Source organism: Brassica napus, chromosome A7, assembly GCF_020379485.1.
Source record: "Brassica napus cultivar Da-Ae chromosome A7, Da-Ae, whole genome shotgun sequence".
Taxonomy (NCBI): Eukaryota; Viridiplantae; Streptophyta; class Magnoliopsida; order Brassicales; family Brassicaceae; genus Brassica; species Brassica napus.
The window spans coordinates 15,821,532-15,835,356 of record NC_063440.1 but is presented as its reverse complement, the minus strand read 5'-3'; the positions used below and the strand labels follow the sequence as shown (position 1 = coordinate 15,835,356).

The 13,825-nt window shown below is 38.0% G+C and overlaps 2 protein-coding genes across 2 annotated transcripts; both read right to left on the bottom strand.

Moving 5' to 3' along the window:
• Positions 1 to 1,218: 1,218 nt before the first annotated feature.
• On the bottom strand, positions 1,219 to 2,863 carry LOC106356651 (vesicle transport v-SNARE 11). Its single transcript, XM_013796388.3, has 6 exons — positions 2,626 to 2,863; positions 2,252 to 2,369; positions 2,132 to 2,190; positions 1,884 to 2,063; positions 1,643 to 1,813; positions 1,219 to 1,549 (listed from the first exon to the last, which is right to left on the bottom strand). Exons 2-6 carry the CDS (start codon positions 2,343 to 2,345, stop codon positions 1,397 to 1,399), a joined length of 657 nt encoding a protein of 218 aa, XP_013651842.2. The 5' UTR covers positions 2,346 to 2,369; positions 2,626 to 2,863; the 3' UTR covers positions 1,219 to 1,396.
• A 280-nt stretch (positions 2,864 to 3,143) lies between these two features.
• Positions 3,144 to 8,398, bottom strand: LOC106352670 (ARF guanine-nucleotide exchange factor GNL1). The gene is made up of 3 exons (XM_013792300.3): positions 8,107 to 8,398; positions 7,085 to 7,851; positions 3,144 to 6,939 (listed from the first exon to the last, which is right to left on the bottom strand). The coding sequence occupies exons 2-3, from the start codon at positions 7,805 to 7,807 to the stop codon at positions 3,322 to 3,324; spliced, it is 4,341 nt and encodes a 1,446-aa protein (XP_013647754.2). The 5' UTR covers positions 7,808 to 7,851; positions 8,107 to 8,398; the 3' UTR covers positions 3,144 to 3,321.
• Positions 8,399 to 13,825: the final 5,427 nt, after the last annotated feature.

Genomic DNA, 13,825 nt, shown 5'->3' with positions numbered 1-13,825 from the left:
TCTATTTAAAGTTTGATTAAACTTTTCATGTATTTTTTAATAGTACATAAAATTAAATACATTATTTAACTTTTCAAATAAGGTAACTGCATTGAATTTATGTTATACATTTTAATTTATAGGTTTTGTAATGATTATTTAAAGTTATTTTTGTAAGTTTTGGAATTAAAATTCAATTAAAATAAACCCGTTATTATTTATGTATGTGATGAAATTGTTGTAAAGCAGCTTAACCGTGTGCTATGTTGCAAAACTTTGACAAATGCAAGTCCTTGAAGTAATTATTTTAATGATTTTGTGTTGTTTGTATGTTGTTAATAAAGGATTTGCAGTATATGTGTTTCATTTGAAAAAATAGAAATGCATGTAAATCTTTATGCTTGTGTTAATTGAAAGAAATCATATCGACAGATTAATTAGGTTAAAATAAACCAATAAGGCCGATTTTTCTTGAGGTTAAGTATAGACTGTATAGTTGAGGCTCAGAATTCAGAAACCAAAATATCATTTTGCCATTAATGAATGTTTAATAGTAATGGCAGTTGTAATTATTAGTGTTTCATAAAGGGTAAAAGTTATATTTTTTTTTGGTAAAATGTTAAATGTAAAAGTTAGAAATGATCTTCTTTTAATAATATTTTACATTGCTTTCATTTCAGACGAGATGAGAACTTAAAGGGCTTTACCGAGTGATGGAGGCATGGAGCCATCTGATTTCAGCTTGGGAGTGAAAGGAGCATTGTACCCAGACCGAAGAGGAATGAATACAAGGCTCAGAGGTCAGCTAGAAATGAACATAAGCTTTGTTCTTCCTCCGGTTCTCGAATTGGTACCCAAAGATGTTAGGAGAAACTTGGCCAATGTGGTAAAGACATTTTTGTATAATAATCTTATTTTATTTTTTTGGTCAAATATAATAATCTTATTTGACTCTGTGTGTACACATGATCTGATTTGAACACAAATTTACAGGTTTTGACCAGTTTAGTGGAGAATGTGAAGCATAAGGTTAATGGGAGCTTGCTCGCTCGCTGACTACAGCAGGTTCAAGAATGAGAGAGAATTACACAAGTTATCGAAATATTCAATTATGTACAGTTTCTCAATCCCACCACATGAACAAAGGATTTATCAAATGGCTTCTTATGTCGATTTGATTATTTAAATGTAATTTATGCCTCCGCAAATCGTAATTTGGCATCATTTAGACAAAAAAAATAAACTAAATATATATAATAAATGCATTTGCAAACTCAACCAAACAATCTGAGGCCTTACTTTCTTGAGGCAGTAATACAAAAGGTGGCAAAGACAACTTTCCACACAGAAATTCAAAAAAAAAAGAAGGAAAAATCAAAGATTCACAAACGAAGAGTTTTCGTTCAGTTACAGAGGCTTACTTGGTGAGCTTGAAGTACAAGATGATGATAATGGCGACGACCAAAGCGGCGATAATAGCTCCAATGGTCCATTTGTTCCTATTCATCCTCGTCGTCATGCCTGTCAAGATCTTCTTGCTCTTTCCAACATTCTCGTCTACTCCACTAAGCTGTTATGTAACAGAGTTCAAAATTAAAGAGCACCAATCATGTAGTATATAAAATAATAATATGTTGTAGAGAGCAAAAGCAAAAGCAAATACCGTGTCTCCAGCACGTAGGAGAGATTGCCTCTGACCGTGCAAGTCTTGGAGGATTGAAACGCCAATCTCTTCAGTCTCCATCATTGTTCTACGACCGTCCTTGAGTCTGTCTGTGGTTCGACCCAAACGTTCTGTCGACATCATCAGCCTTGCTCTTTGATCAGCTGAAGCCTGAACCTCAAAATGGCGTGTATCAATCAAAATATGTTTTACTAGAAAAGATCCAAGTCCTTTTAGATACCGTTTTAGTGTCAGCTTCAAGCAACTGGTCCCGAGCAGCAGCGTTCGAGTTTGCAGACGTGATTCTCTTCACTTCTGTTTTGAAGTTGTTAAGATCAGACTTGAACTCTCTTAATTTGACGAGGAGGCTGGACTTAACACCGGGTGGGAGGCTCCTCGCCTCAAGATCCATTTTCCTAATCTGGTACAAAGGGACCGTCAAAACTTCAAAAAGGAAGGACAATGCATGCATGCCTAATTATTACATACCAATGCTTCTGCAATTTCAAGGCCGGATTTGATTTCGGAGAGCTTCTGCTTCTTTTGTTCTGCAAATCAATCAGTAAGGTATCAAACACAAACACAAACCAAGTATCCTATAGTTTTTACCTCCGTCAAGGGAAAGAGCAGAGGAACATTTCTTGGAAAGAGTGGCAGAGAGGTCGCAGTATTGGCGCTCGTATCCGTTAAACACCTCACTCATTGTTCCAAATAGATTAGATACTCTCTGCAGAATCAAACAACACACACCCTTCAGCGAGGATCCAAGATTGATATCTAATTAAAAGCAATCAATGAGAATCTTCCTAATATGTTTTGTATTTCTGAAACACATGTCAACACGAGGTTTACGGGTGTGAAAGGAATTGAAAAAAGTAAGCATTCACCGATCTCAATAGATTGAAGAGACATTGCCGAAATTAGGAATATAAATTTAGAGATTGTAAAGTGGAATTCACAATCAGAAAAGAGTCAGATGAGACCTGATCAGAAACGGACGGTGTCGGAATCGGAAAATAGATGAGGCGACAATGAATAGTTAGTATTTTCTAGGGATCGTCGGAAATATGTTATAGGATTTGAGCAAGCATTATTCTACATACACTTTTTTTTTTGGTGTGCCCCCACTCGTTGATAAAGGAGAACAATTCTTTTGGTCAAACCAATATAATAAGTAACTTGTGAAAGTTCTTACATACTTCACATTTCATCCACAGTGCCACTAACCTAAGTACAACTTGAAGATATTACATAGTTTTGGTCTTTTCTTCTTGCTTCTTTAGCTAACATAGCTAACATAACAAACTCCAAAGCCTTAAATATGTTAGGCCTCACCAATCAGAAACTTCTGAAATCCAAAATAAACCGGTAAATAAGTTCTTCTCAAACGCAATTCAACTGCTCATTTTATCCATCTTCTTATACGCAACTCAATAAAGGGTTTGTGGGGCTTGTGCCCAACACTTTTCTGAATTGCCTCCAAAATATATTTCCAATCAAATCCATAATTTCAACGTGCATTCCATAAAAGTCCAAAGCTCAAAACTCCAAAGTATTATAATAATAATAATTCCCTATAACCAAACAAAAAGCTATACTGCAAAAAAAAAAAAACTTGGATAGTGTCTAAAAAACTTCTTTAATATGCTTTTCTCTTCTGTATGGAACACAAGTTCTTTCTACTCCACCACCACCGCAGGTGGAGTATCTTCAGGCTTTGCGTTTCGTCTCTGAAACTGATCGAGCTCTTCCTGAGGGAACACTTCAGATTGCAAAGAAGGAGATATCTTCTTAACATGAAGCCAAGTAAGTTGCCAGAAACTATCACTTCCGATATCATCACCTGGTAATAGAACACCCGTTGTCTTCATCACCAGCAACGTGTTCTTCAGCAGTTCCGGTATGAGTTCATGGACTTTCTCGCTTCGTTTTCCTCTGAACTTGGTCGACATGTAAGTCTCCATACGCTCCAATACACCAAGCCAGAGTCTGCAGAACGATGGTTGCTGCGAGATGTCTTGGAGAGATTGAAGAAAAGCCTTTGACATGAGCTTTGTGGCGACCACAAGCGTTTCTTCAACCGTTTTCTTGAATGTCTTTCTTGAATTCTCGACTGAAACAGCGAGCAATTCGTCTAGCAATGGGAAGATTGCGGAGTCGAAGCACTGGAACCATAGAGGTTGCGGTAACATGATCCCGTCTGCACCGGCTACAGATCTCTGCAGCATCAAGATGGCGTGGTTTCTCACTTGGTCGCGCTGATCAAGACAAACTCTTTTGAGGTTGTTCACAAGCCTGAGCCACATTTCTCCAATATCTTGGCTTAGTTTCATCATAGCTTCATCTTCTCCCACCGATTTTTTCGCCTCTTGAGACCACCTCGCAAGACAGAACACAGAGTTTGACATTAAGTCGATGGCTGATATAGACCTATCGATTTCGCCGACTCGGGATTCAGCAAACTGTCTAGCTGCATCTAAACAGAGAATGTAGTTTGATGGTAGTAAGTGAGCTCCTTCTGACATTATAAACCGGAGAGCTTCGAATCCAGCATCAGAAGCTTCTGGATGCCGAGCTGTGATTGATAACAGAGATATGATTGTTCGCCAACCAACATGAGATCTTACGTGAGATGCATTCGCTTTTACAAGACGAGCAACTTCTTGAGTAATGGGTTCGCAGTACGCATCAGCCACTCTTGCATCAAGCTTGAGAACAAGTTGGAGTGACTTCAGAAGTTCGTCTGTTAGGTTCTCCTTGTAAGGCAATAATCTCTGACAAATCTTCAAGACACCGAAAACAGCCTTTTCAACAAGCGGACAAGGTGTTGTCGTTGACTGAACAATACCCGAGATGTGCTCATAAACAGTTTGCCAGATCAGTAGGATTCTGTCTCGGTTGTTCAGAGTTACTGCAATCAGAAGCTCAAGGCAAAAGACCGCACTAGCTTCATCTTTCGCGGCTGCTTTTATGAGAGAGCTAACAAGCTGCTGCAGAGACTCAGCTTGGAGAAACTTGCTGTCTGAGAATATGCTATCAATGTGACAATCTTTCACTATCCCACGAGCGAGTTTATAAGCTGCCAGTTCTTCCTCAGTTGGTAATGGTTCTGTCTCTTCCATGTCAAAAGACAAAAGCTGGCTAAACCGACCAATAAAGCTAGAGGATTTTCTAGGCGCTGCTGAGGGTTGTGCCTGTGATACTACTACTGACACGGGATTTTCTAAAGGTCTTTCTTGCTCTGTGTTACTAGTTGATGGCTCCGGGTCATCCGCTGCATCACTAGCTATATGAGCTGGTAAGATCTGGAGTTTGTGGAGGCTCAAGACACATTCCAGGATGCTTTTCCAGCCCGAGCTGATATAATCACCATATTTGTTTGCAATCAAGAAAACAGCTTCAGTAGCCATTCTAGCTCTGGCATCTTCTCCTAGAGCAAGAACAGCTTCATCAACAGATAATGAAGCGAAGAATGGCGTGAATTTGCAGAGAGACACAACCAGATCATCCAATACCCTATTCAAATGATAGTACGCTGAAAGTTTTGCAATGGCCAATAACCCATCAACACATCTCTGTAAAACATATTCTTGCTCTGCTTGCTCAAAAACCACTGATGTAGCTGCAATAGTTGGACCATACACGATATGAAACATGTCACGGTCCAGATGCGATGTGCTGTCACATATGATATAGGGACTGGTTTCTTTGGACTTGTAAATCACACTAATCCACCGACTGGATGTCATCATTTGGAAACCGGTTCCCTGATCTGGGATCATCTGAATCTCACTGTCGCAGATTGAATGATACAGCTCAGATAGGTACTCCCTAGGAAGATCTGCGCCTCCGTTTATGCACCTGTTGTTACGGATGAAATCTTCTTCAGTCATCTTTTTCTTAACTTGCGTGTTGTGGTGATCTGTGTTCAGCAAGATAATCGAGTAAGATAACAAGAGGGCAGCATCTTTATCAATCAGTATCTGTGGTGACTGCTCATAGTATCTCTCAGAAAACGCCTCAAGCACCCTCTGTATCTTCTGCGACTCGCCAGGCAATCTAAATGTACCCACAAAGAGACGCAGGGCATTATCAAGATTCATGTTCTGGAAGTCGAACGTCTTGGCAAACTCATGAAGCACCTGAACACAGAACTGGTCATGATTTCCCAGGAAATCTCCTATAAGATTCTTATCTAACCCACATGTATACCTGAAGAAGCACGCAACACTCTTTGGATCAAGTTCCTCCGGCAGCAAGTGCAACGCTTGGAGTTGTTGCAGACCCTTTTTAGGATCATTGTTAAAATGATCAGCCCCAACCATCAGCCTTTTCTTGATGTGCTTTGACTTACGGACAAAGGGAACCCATATGTTAGGATCTCCGTAGTTCTCACATCTCACTGTCCAAAATGCTTCATATCCTTCTTCGTGTGTAGGAACATCTGACGCCGGCAATTCCTCACCAACCCTTTCAGCCATTCCCTGAACCATGGAAATTAACCCATCCAACGCAAGTATATGCATAGCTGATAAAGGCCCATTCACTGGGAATGCACTCTTCGATAGCAAGTTTGAAACATCTTCGAACACATTACTGCAGGTTATATCACAATCAAAATTCGCAAACACTTCAGCCATGAAATTATGTTGTCTGCAAAAATCAACCAGAGCTTCCATAGCAACCTCCTGTTGCTGGTAAGAAGAGCCATGTTTGCTCTGTGCAATTCTCAGAAGTACACATGAGAAGAAAGCTTCAAGCTGCACCTTAAGCTCAGTACGGAAACTCAGGTAGAGATTAAGGACGATGCTGCAAACTGTAGTAAGAACCAGAGGGCTCATTGACATACCAAACTGCATCAAGTTACAGAATAACTCATCCTGAATCAAACTCAGCAACTTTGGGTGCTCACGGAAAGAAGAGCCTCCAAGTTCTATAGCGGAATTAACTAAACCCAGCGCGAAAAGAGGAACGTCTTCATCAAATGCTATAGGGTTGGACCTAGAATTGACTTCACCGCTTTCTCCAACATTCAACAGAGTACACAAGAAATGAAAAATCTCTACCATGCATGGAATGCCAAAAGGTGCCAACATTGCACTTTCACCATTCGCAGCAACATTCAAGTCATCGCTGACCTCAGTTTCCTTTTCATCATTATTAAGCTCTGTTTCTGGAGTAACCATCTCAGAACTTCGAGGATCTTTGTCAGTGCCGAGAGTAACAGATACGCTATCAATAATTCCATTTTCAACTTTGCTTTCTCCAGATTTCTGATCCCAGTCCACTGTTCCCACCTACACAGGAAAGAACACCGTATGAAATTTGTGGAAAGATGGTCAGCAAAATTCACCTCAAAACTTAGTCATGGTACAATTTGTTAAAAATTCTATCCATAGAACAAACAAAATAATGCTGACATACAAGTTTAACGCGATTTACCTTATCACCGACATTTAATTCGGTTTCATTAGCTAGCGGGCTGATATAAGGAAGCTGAGAGAAGATACACCTAACCAACTCATGCATAGTGTGTCGCGCTAGACGCTGCAACAATTCACTTTTGGAGGTTGATTGATGAACAACACGCAAGCAAATGTTGATGATGGTGAAAATATCTTGATTACTCAACCCATTAGCTGCCTTACTCTTTATACAAGCCAGAAGAACTTGAAGTATCTTCATCAGAACCACTTCCTCAGAGGCAGGATCAGTTACCTCGAAACGGCAGCTTTTCACAGCATCAACTATGATATGCATCGCCTCTCCCACATTCACGGTATCAAGTGTAAAGACGTCAAGGGTTAAGATCTTGTAGACAGAGGACAAAGCAACGCCAGTGATGGGAGCCCCAGTTTCATCAGATAGTATAACATCAAGAAACGGCTGTATGTACAGCTTTGGGTCAACGTTTTGCCAATTGGTTTGCCACAAAAATATCTGTTTACGCAATTCTTTCAAAGAATGGATAAGAGAATGCTCCAACTGATCATCATCATCTCCAATGTAGCGAACACCCCACCGTACATTCCTCCTCATCACAGCCAAAACTGCGCCAATCTCGGAATTGATCATGGACGCCACAGCCACCTTGGACGGTTTGGAGTGACAACTCTTGAACTCTCCTCCATGGAACGAGTTGCTTCCCGAAGGATGATGCTCCATAGCGTCTTAGCTCAAACACCGAAACACACACGAAGCATGCAGAGCTGCAACAAAAGTTGAAAGCTTTCATGCTTAGAAAGACGTTGACAGTAGTAACAATAGCCAAACAACTTCCATTGACAAACAGAGAAAAGTTATTATCATCTCAATGGAGTCATTGTGTAAGTGAACTAAAACTTCACCTATGCTTATTGAATAGCATAACCAAACAATTCAGATCCAACGAAAACTATAAGAGCTAATCACACATTACAGAGAAATTGAAAAGCTTCTTGGATCGAGAGAAGATCTCAGTGTACCTGGCTGAAGGAGAGATCGGGATCTGAATAGAGATTCACTTTCTACTCTTTGAAAGCGACAAAGACAGAAAGATAATGAAGTGTTTCTGTGGCGTATGTAGTGAAGGAAGAAGAAGCTCTCAGTGAAGGCACGAGCCGATCCGGTAGCGTGAGAGCTTGCCCACCAAAATTCAACTGAGATAAGATCCCCAGCAACGCATCACACGTGGATCCTTGCTGGAATTGGCTCCGTGAAGTGTGACGATGATGGAGATCGGAGAAGCATCGGATGTTCTGAGAGAGAGAGATGATCCAAGAGAAAGGCTGTGGAAGCTAAGAGCGAGATGGGCCGAATCGTGGGCTTGGTTTTGCAGTTAATTCTTAACAGACTCATGGATCTCATGGGCCTCAAATACGATCAACTGTTAAGCTTGGAAATGATTTAGGTCAAAAATAAAAGAAACTTTTTTACGCTTATGACCTAGGAATGTCAAACTGGTTGATCCGTCCCGTCTCGTCCTATACCGCAGCGAGCTCATCTTCGAGCGGGTCACGACAGGTCAGGGCCGCGCGGGCTGTGGTCCTCCTGCGGGACATAGAATTACAAATGGATGTATGGCTCTTGGACGCTTTAAGACATGATTCATGACGCTCAACTTCATGATGCATCAGTAAGTGAGTTTAGTCGGAGGATTGAACTGGATAAGACAGTACACTTGTTAGTTGAAGATTTTAGTTGGATCAAAACACTAGTTTAGTTACTTTTGTTACACTCCAAACATATTAAAAATAAACAATGCTTTAGTTGCTGAATCTAAATATTATAAATCATAAGTGCATAAAAAATTCTTTAGTTTTCTGAATCAAAAATTAAATAAAACTAAACACCAAATCAAAGATGTTAATCCCAAAAGTAAATAAAAAGAAAACACCAAATCATGCTTCTTGTTCTTCAACTTTATCACCAACAAGCGACAAAAAGATGGGATTTCTATTTTTCACCATCAACTTCATCTTCTGCAAATAAGAATAATAGAAGTTAATTAAATATATATTGAAACCTAAAACTCCAAAATGTATGATAATGTGAACAAATACATATAGGAAAAACTATGAAGAACACATGGTGGGAACTAGATCTTCTTCTTCGAAATTCTTATGATGGCTCGAAGAAACTCCAGCAGTGCAGATCGAAGGCGCTTGGGAGACCGGAAGCATCATCGACCCTGAAACCACCATCATCAGAGCTCCATAGCGTCGAATCGCCTTCTCTCTCTCTCTCAAAATTTTAAGTGAAAGCAGAAATGGAGACTTAGGGTTGCGGGTCTTCAAAATCCCACAGGTTAACCTGTAGCCCATCCCGCTTTTGGTGTCCCGCTTTGAGCCCATCCCGCGAAGCCCGTAATTTTGCGGGCTTACCAAATGGTGGACCAATCCCGCCCCGCAGCAAGTCTTTACGAGTCAGATCCGCGGTCGAGATCCTTGATTGTCATCTCTACTTAGGCGTACTTTATCTTTACTCCATATCACTTTAACGTACTTCTCTCATGTCAGGGACCTTTTATGTGTTAAAGTCTAAATTACCCCCTGAAACTAAAAAGAGATTAGTTATCTTTTTACCTTCTCGTCATCTAATTCCTCATTACCCTGATATCATATAATCCCTAGACGCCGACATTTTGTTCTTTCTCACCTTGAGAATTCCAAGACGTAGTTAATCACACTGAAAAGTATAACAAATCTGAACTTATTTTACCTTTCCAATCTACTTATAAACACTATGTTATAGATTAATCTAGATCTCCTTCTTTCTTATGTAGTTGCGGAATTGCGAAAGCTACCATCTCTCTTCTCCGACCCAAAGAAAACACAACATGCCCTCCTTTTCTCACCACTGCAGCTTTAACAATGAACTAGAGATTGACCGCGCATCCGCACAAGTAATGGTTTTTATATTTTTATACATTGATTTTTTTTCATAATTAGTATTATATATTTAAGATGGGTTGTAATATAACTAAAAAGACCTGAACCGAATCGGGTAATATTGTATTTTAGTACAAATATCCGAACTCGTTTCAGATACATTTGTTATTTAGATATTTTTAAGGTTCCTATTTATCAAAACCGAACTCTTCCAGATCCAGAAAGACTCAATTCAAAACTCTCACATAAATTTATAATATTCAAGCGGAGGTAACTTCAAAAAAAAACGATACCAGAAAAGAATAACCCGTACATAAATGGATAGCCAGTGTTCATGTCTAACTGATTTTATAAACTAATAAAAATGACTCTTTTTATGTGTTTGGCTCAATTAAGTGAAATCGAAAGAGTTTTTTTATTTAGTAAAATAATTATATGGAGAGAAAAATTAAATGACAATAAATGTAATATATTTTTATATTTTGATTTAAGTTATTATTTTATTCACAAAAATATGTCTTTGAATTATGTTTTTACCTATGTAATTTTTCATCGATTGTGGTGAAACGGGAAAGAGAAATGGTGGAGGAGTTCGTGATGGTGGAGGATGGAGGAGGACAGCAGATGGCGTAGCTGACAACATCGATGGTAGATGACAGATCTGGTAAAGAAGTGACAACTGCGAGAGTAGGCTCATACCTGATAATAATTATGTTGAGCTAGGTTGTTAATAGTTGGTTTACGATTTAGTAAATGTTGCTAAGTGCATGTGATAATCATAGTTTGGACCAACAAAAATCAAACCCATCATTTACACATCTCATCTATATTATTTACTGCTTATTTAATATTTACTATTTTAATAATTGTTTTCTTAGTTTGATCTTACTATTCATCTGAGCTGTTGTTTGTCTCCGCTCTGTTTGGATTTGATCCTTAAGTGCTATATTCGATCTTTTATTTGAGAGAGTTGACTCTAGAGTTAATTTAAGCATGCATCAATGAACATGTTAGGAATCATATTTATTGATGTCGATTTAGGATAAAATATTTTGAACATGAAAAGATATTAGTAGAAATATTAAAGTACTAGGTTTGGACCTGTGCAAGCGAAATATTAAAAAGTATAAAATACTAGTTATGCATAAAAGAATATCTTATATTTGTTTGTTATTTTTTACGTTCCTTAAAAAAAAAAATTTTTGGACCAACAAAAATGTCTATATGTAAATGATGGGTTTGATTATAACGATCCGATTTTACAGATTTTTGGCTGTTATTAAGAAAATAGGCACCTACGTATGTTTACTCAGTGTTCGTTGCGGACTTATATGGTTTTAAATAACAAGATAGACTCCTAAGTATGTTTAAAACATATATGAGAACACCATTTTTACATACGCAGATAATTAATATTAAGACATACAATAAGCAAGAGCAGTGGCAGAGCTATGTGAGGAGAAGGGGGGGCCAGCTGGCCCCCATGATTTATTTTATTGACCTGTGGCCTTCAAATGATCGTAGCACAGAATCCAATGGAGGTGCTCTTCCTGTAACATGACGCCTCTGTGGCTCTGTCTTACCTCAATAAGCATTCTCAAAAGGTTGGTTCTGTTACGATCTTGAGCTCTCAACCGTGTCTCTACATCGCCACCGTAAACAGACACCACATCAATCTTTTCCACTAAACCCCTTCCTTGAAAACTCAGATCGACCTTTGCTCTCAAGGTCTCGCTCCAACACTAAGGAGTAAAACCAGTGTCATCACCATACCAACCTTATCAGGATCATGAGTTGGTAACTCTTCCACCACTTGTTCACTTGAACAAGAAAGACCCATTTCCACCTATACCTGACCATCGCGAGTTGCTGCCAGATCCGGATTTCTTTGCGTCGTGACTAATGTCTTCACTCCTTCCAGTTTAGGATATCCTGGATCCTGACCCTCTTGCTGTCGAGCAAAGGTATCGCAAGATCAATCCAACATTTCACACAACCTCCGCAGCTCAGAGCAAAACGTCACGTTGTTCATCGCTTCGTTCCCATGGTCGAGAGGACTCATGGGCTCTGATTCCATTTGTTAAACTTGTAAATTATTTTGGTCAAAAAAAAAAAAAATAGAATCGAGAGTTGAGAGAGATGAGAGCTTTAGCAAATGTATGTGCTATTGTTTTAAATAGTTTTGATACCTAACAGATAGGAGACTAATCTCCTTAAGTAATACACAGAAATAACAAACGACAAAATATTGTCGACATAACATACTAGCATAATAACAGTGAACACTCTGATATCTTCTCTTGGTTACTTTCGCTACTTCCATTGAACTCCCTTGCTTCATGCATGTGCTCCAACGTCACTTTTCTTGTAAGTAAATGGTGACCAAAGAATACTAACCGTCATGTAGCAGATATGCTTTTGGAATTGCTTTTGAGTTAAAGTGATGCATCACTTTGTAGTGCTTTAGATAATTAATGCATGTCTCTTAGAATCAACTTCTTAACGTAATATAAAATACGGTTTGTTGGCTTTTAACTAAAAAGTCTAAAAAACATCTCTTATATCTCTTATTTAAGAGATGTTTCTTAGGTTTTTTAGTTAAAAGCTAAGAGATTGTATCTTATATTACGCTAAGAATTTCACCCTAATTAAGAGTATGATTAATGAGAGGTTCTTATCGGAATATAAGAATCCGTTTCTTAACTTAACTAGAAAAGATAAGAAGCAGCTTTTAAATATTTTATTTAAGAGGCAATTCTTAGTTTTTTAGTTAAAAGTTAAGAGACGGTTTTTTATTTTCCGATAAGAACTCCACCTTAAGAACCTCCATTAATCATGCTCTTAAAACTGTATTTGCGGGAGGATCTTTTTCTTTTTCTAAATAAGTGCATTTATAGCAAAATAAAATCATATATTTGGATTTAGCAAAAAAAAGAACACTTGAGCTTGATCAAATCAATATAATAACAGTATATTTGTTTGGGCTATGTAATGCTCCAAAAATCATTTGTCAATCAATCCTATAACTTTTGGGAAAAATTTAATATACTCTCTTATACTTTTAATAGATGACGACGTTTTGGAAAATTTTATTTGCATTAAATTATATGACGTTTTAAATTTTAATGCAATTTTTTGTAACCTTACATGTTATATAACTTTTATTTCCTACAGTTTGTTATTAATGGATTAAAATTTGGGTAGGTGGATAGTTAATAATGTTTTTATTTCTAAAAAAACTATAAGAATTTTTTTAATTTGTGTGCGCAAGTATAAAACGTCAAATAATAAAAAAAACGGAGGGAGTAGCTTTATTGATTTTCTTTCTATAATTTAATTTGACTAAATTAAGTACCGTTACTTTATTAATCTATAAATAGGGTTTCACAATTAAATGAAGACCATTCATATTATCTTCAATCTCTAAAACGGTATGGAGAAAGTATCAATGAAACTTGCATTCTTTATCTTCATAGCTATTAGCTCCGGTAAATATTTATATTACATATTCCATGTGTAAGATCTTTTATAATAGTGTATTATTGCTAACATATGTTTTCTTATGGTTTTCTAGTGATGAGTATCACAGAAACTGGAGCGAACCGGTTACTACAAGATGAAGCTTCTCAAACTGTGTTGTTGCACCATGAAGCTTCTTCGCAGGAGGCTATCAACCCAAACAAAATTCACTGCAAGAAAGGGTGTCATATTAAATGTGTTCCCAATCCATTTATTGTTGAATGTTTTTGTCAATGTTAATTTCAAATCGCTTATTATGATATCTAACGTCCAAATAAGATTTATTTACGATCAG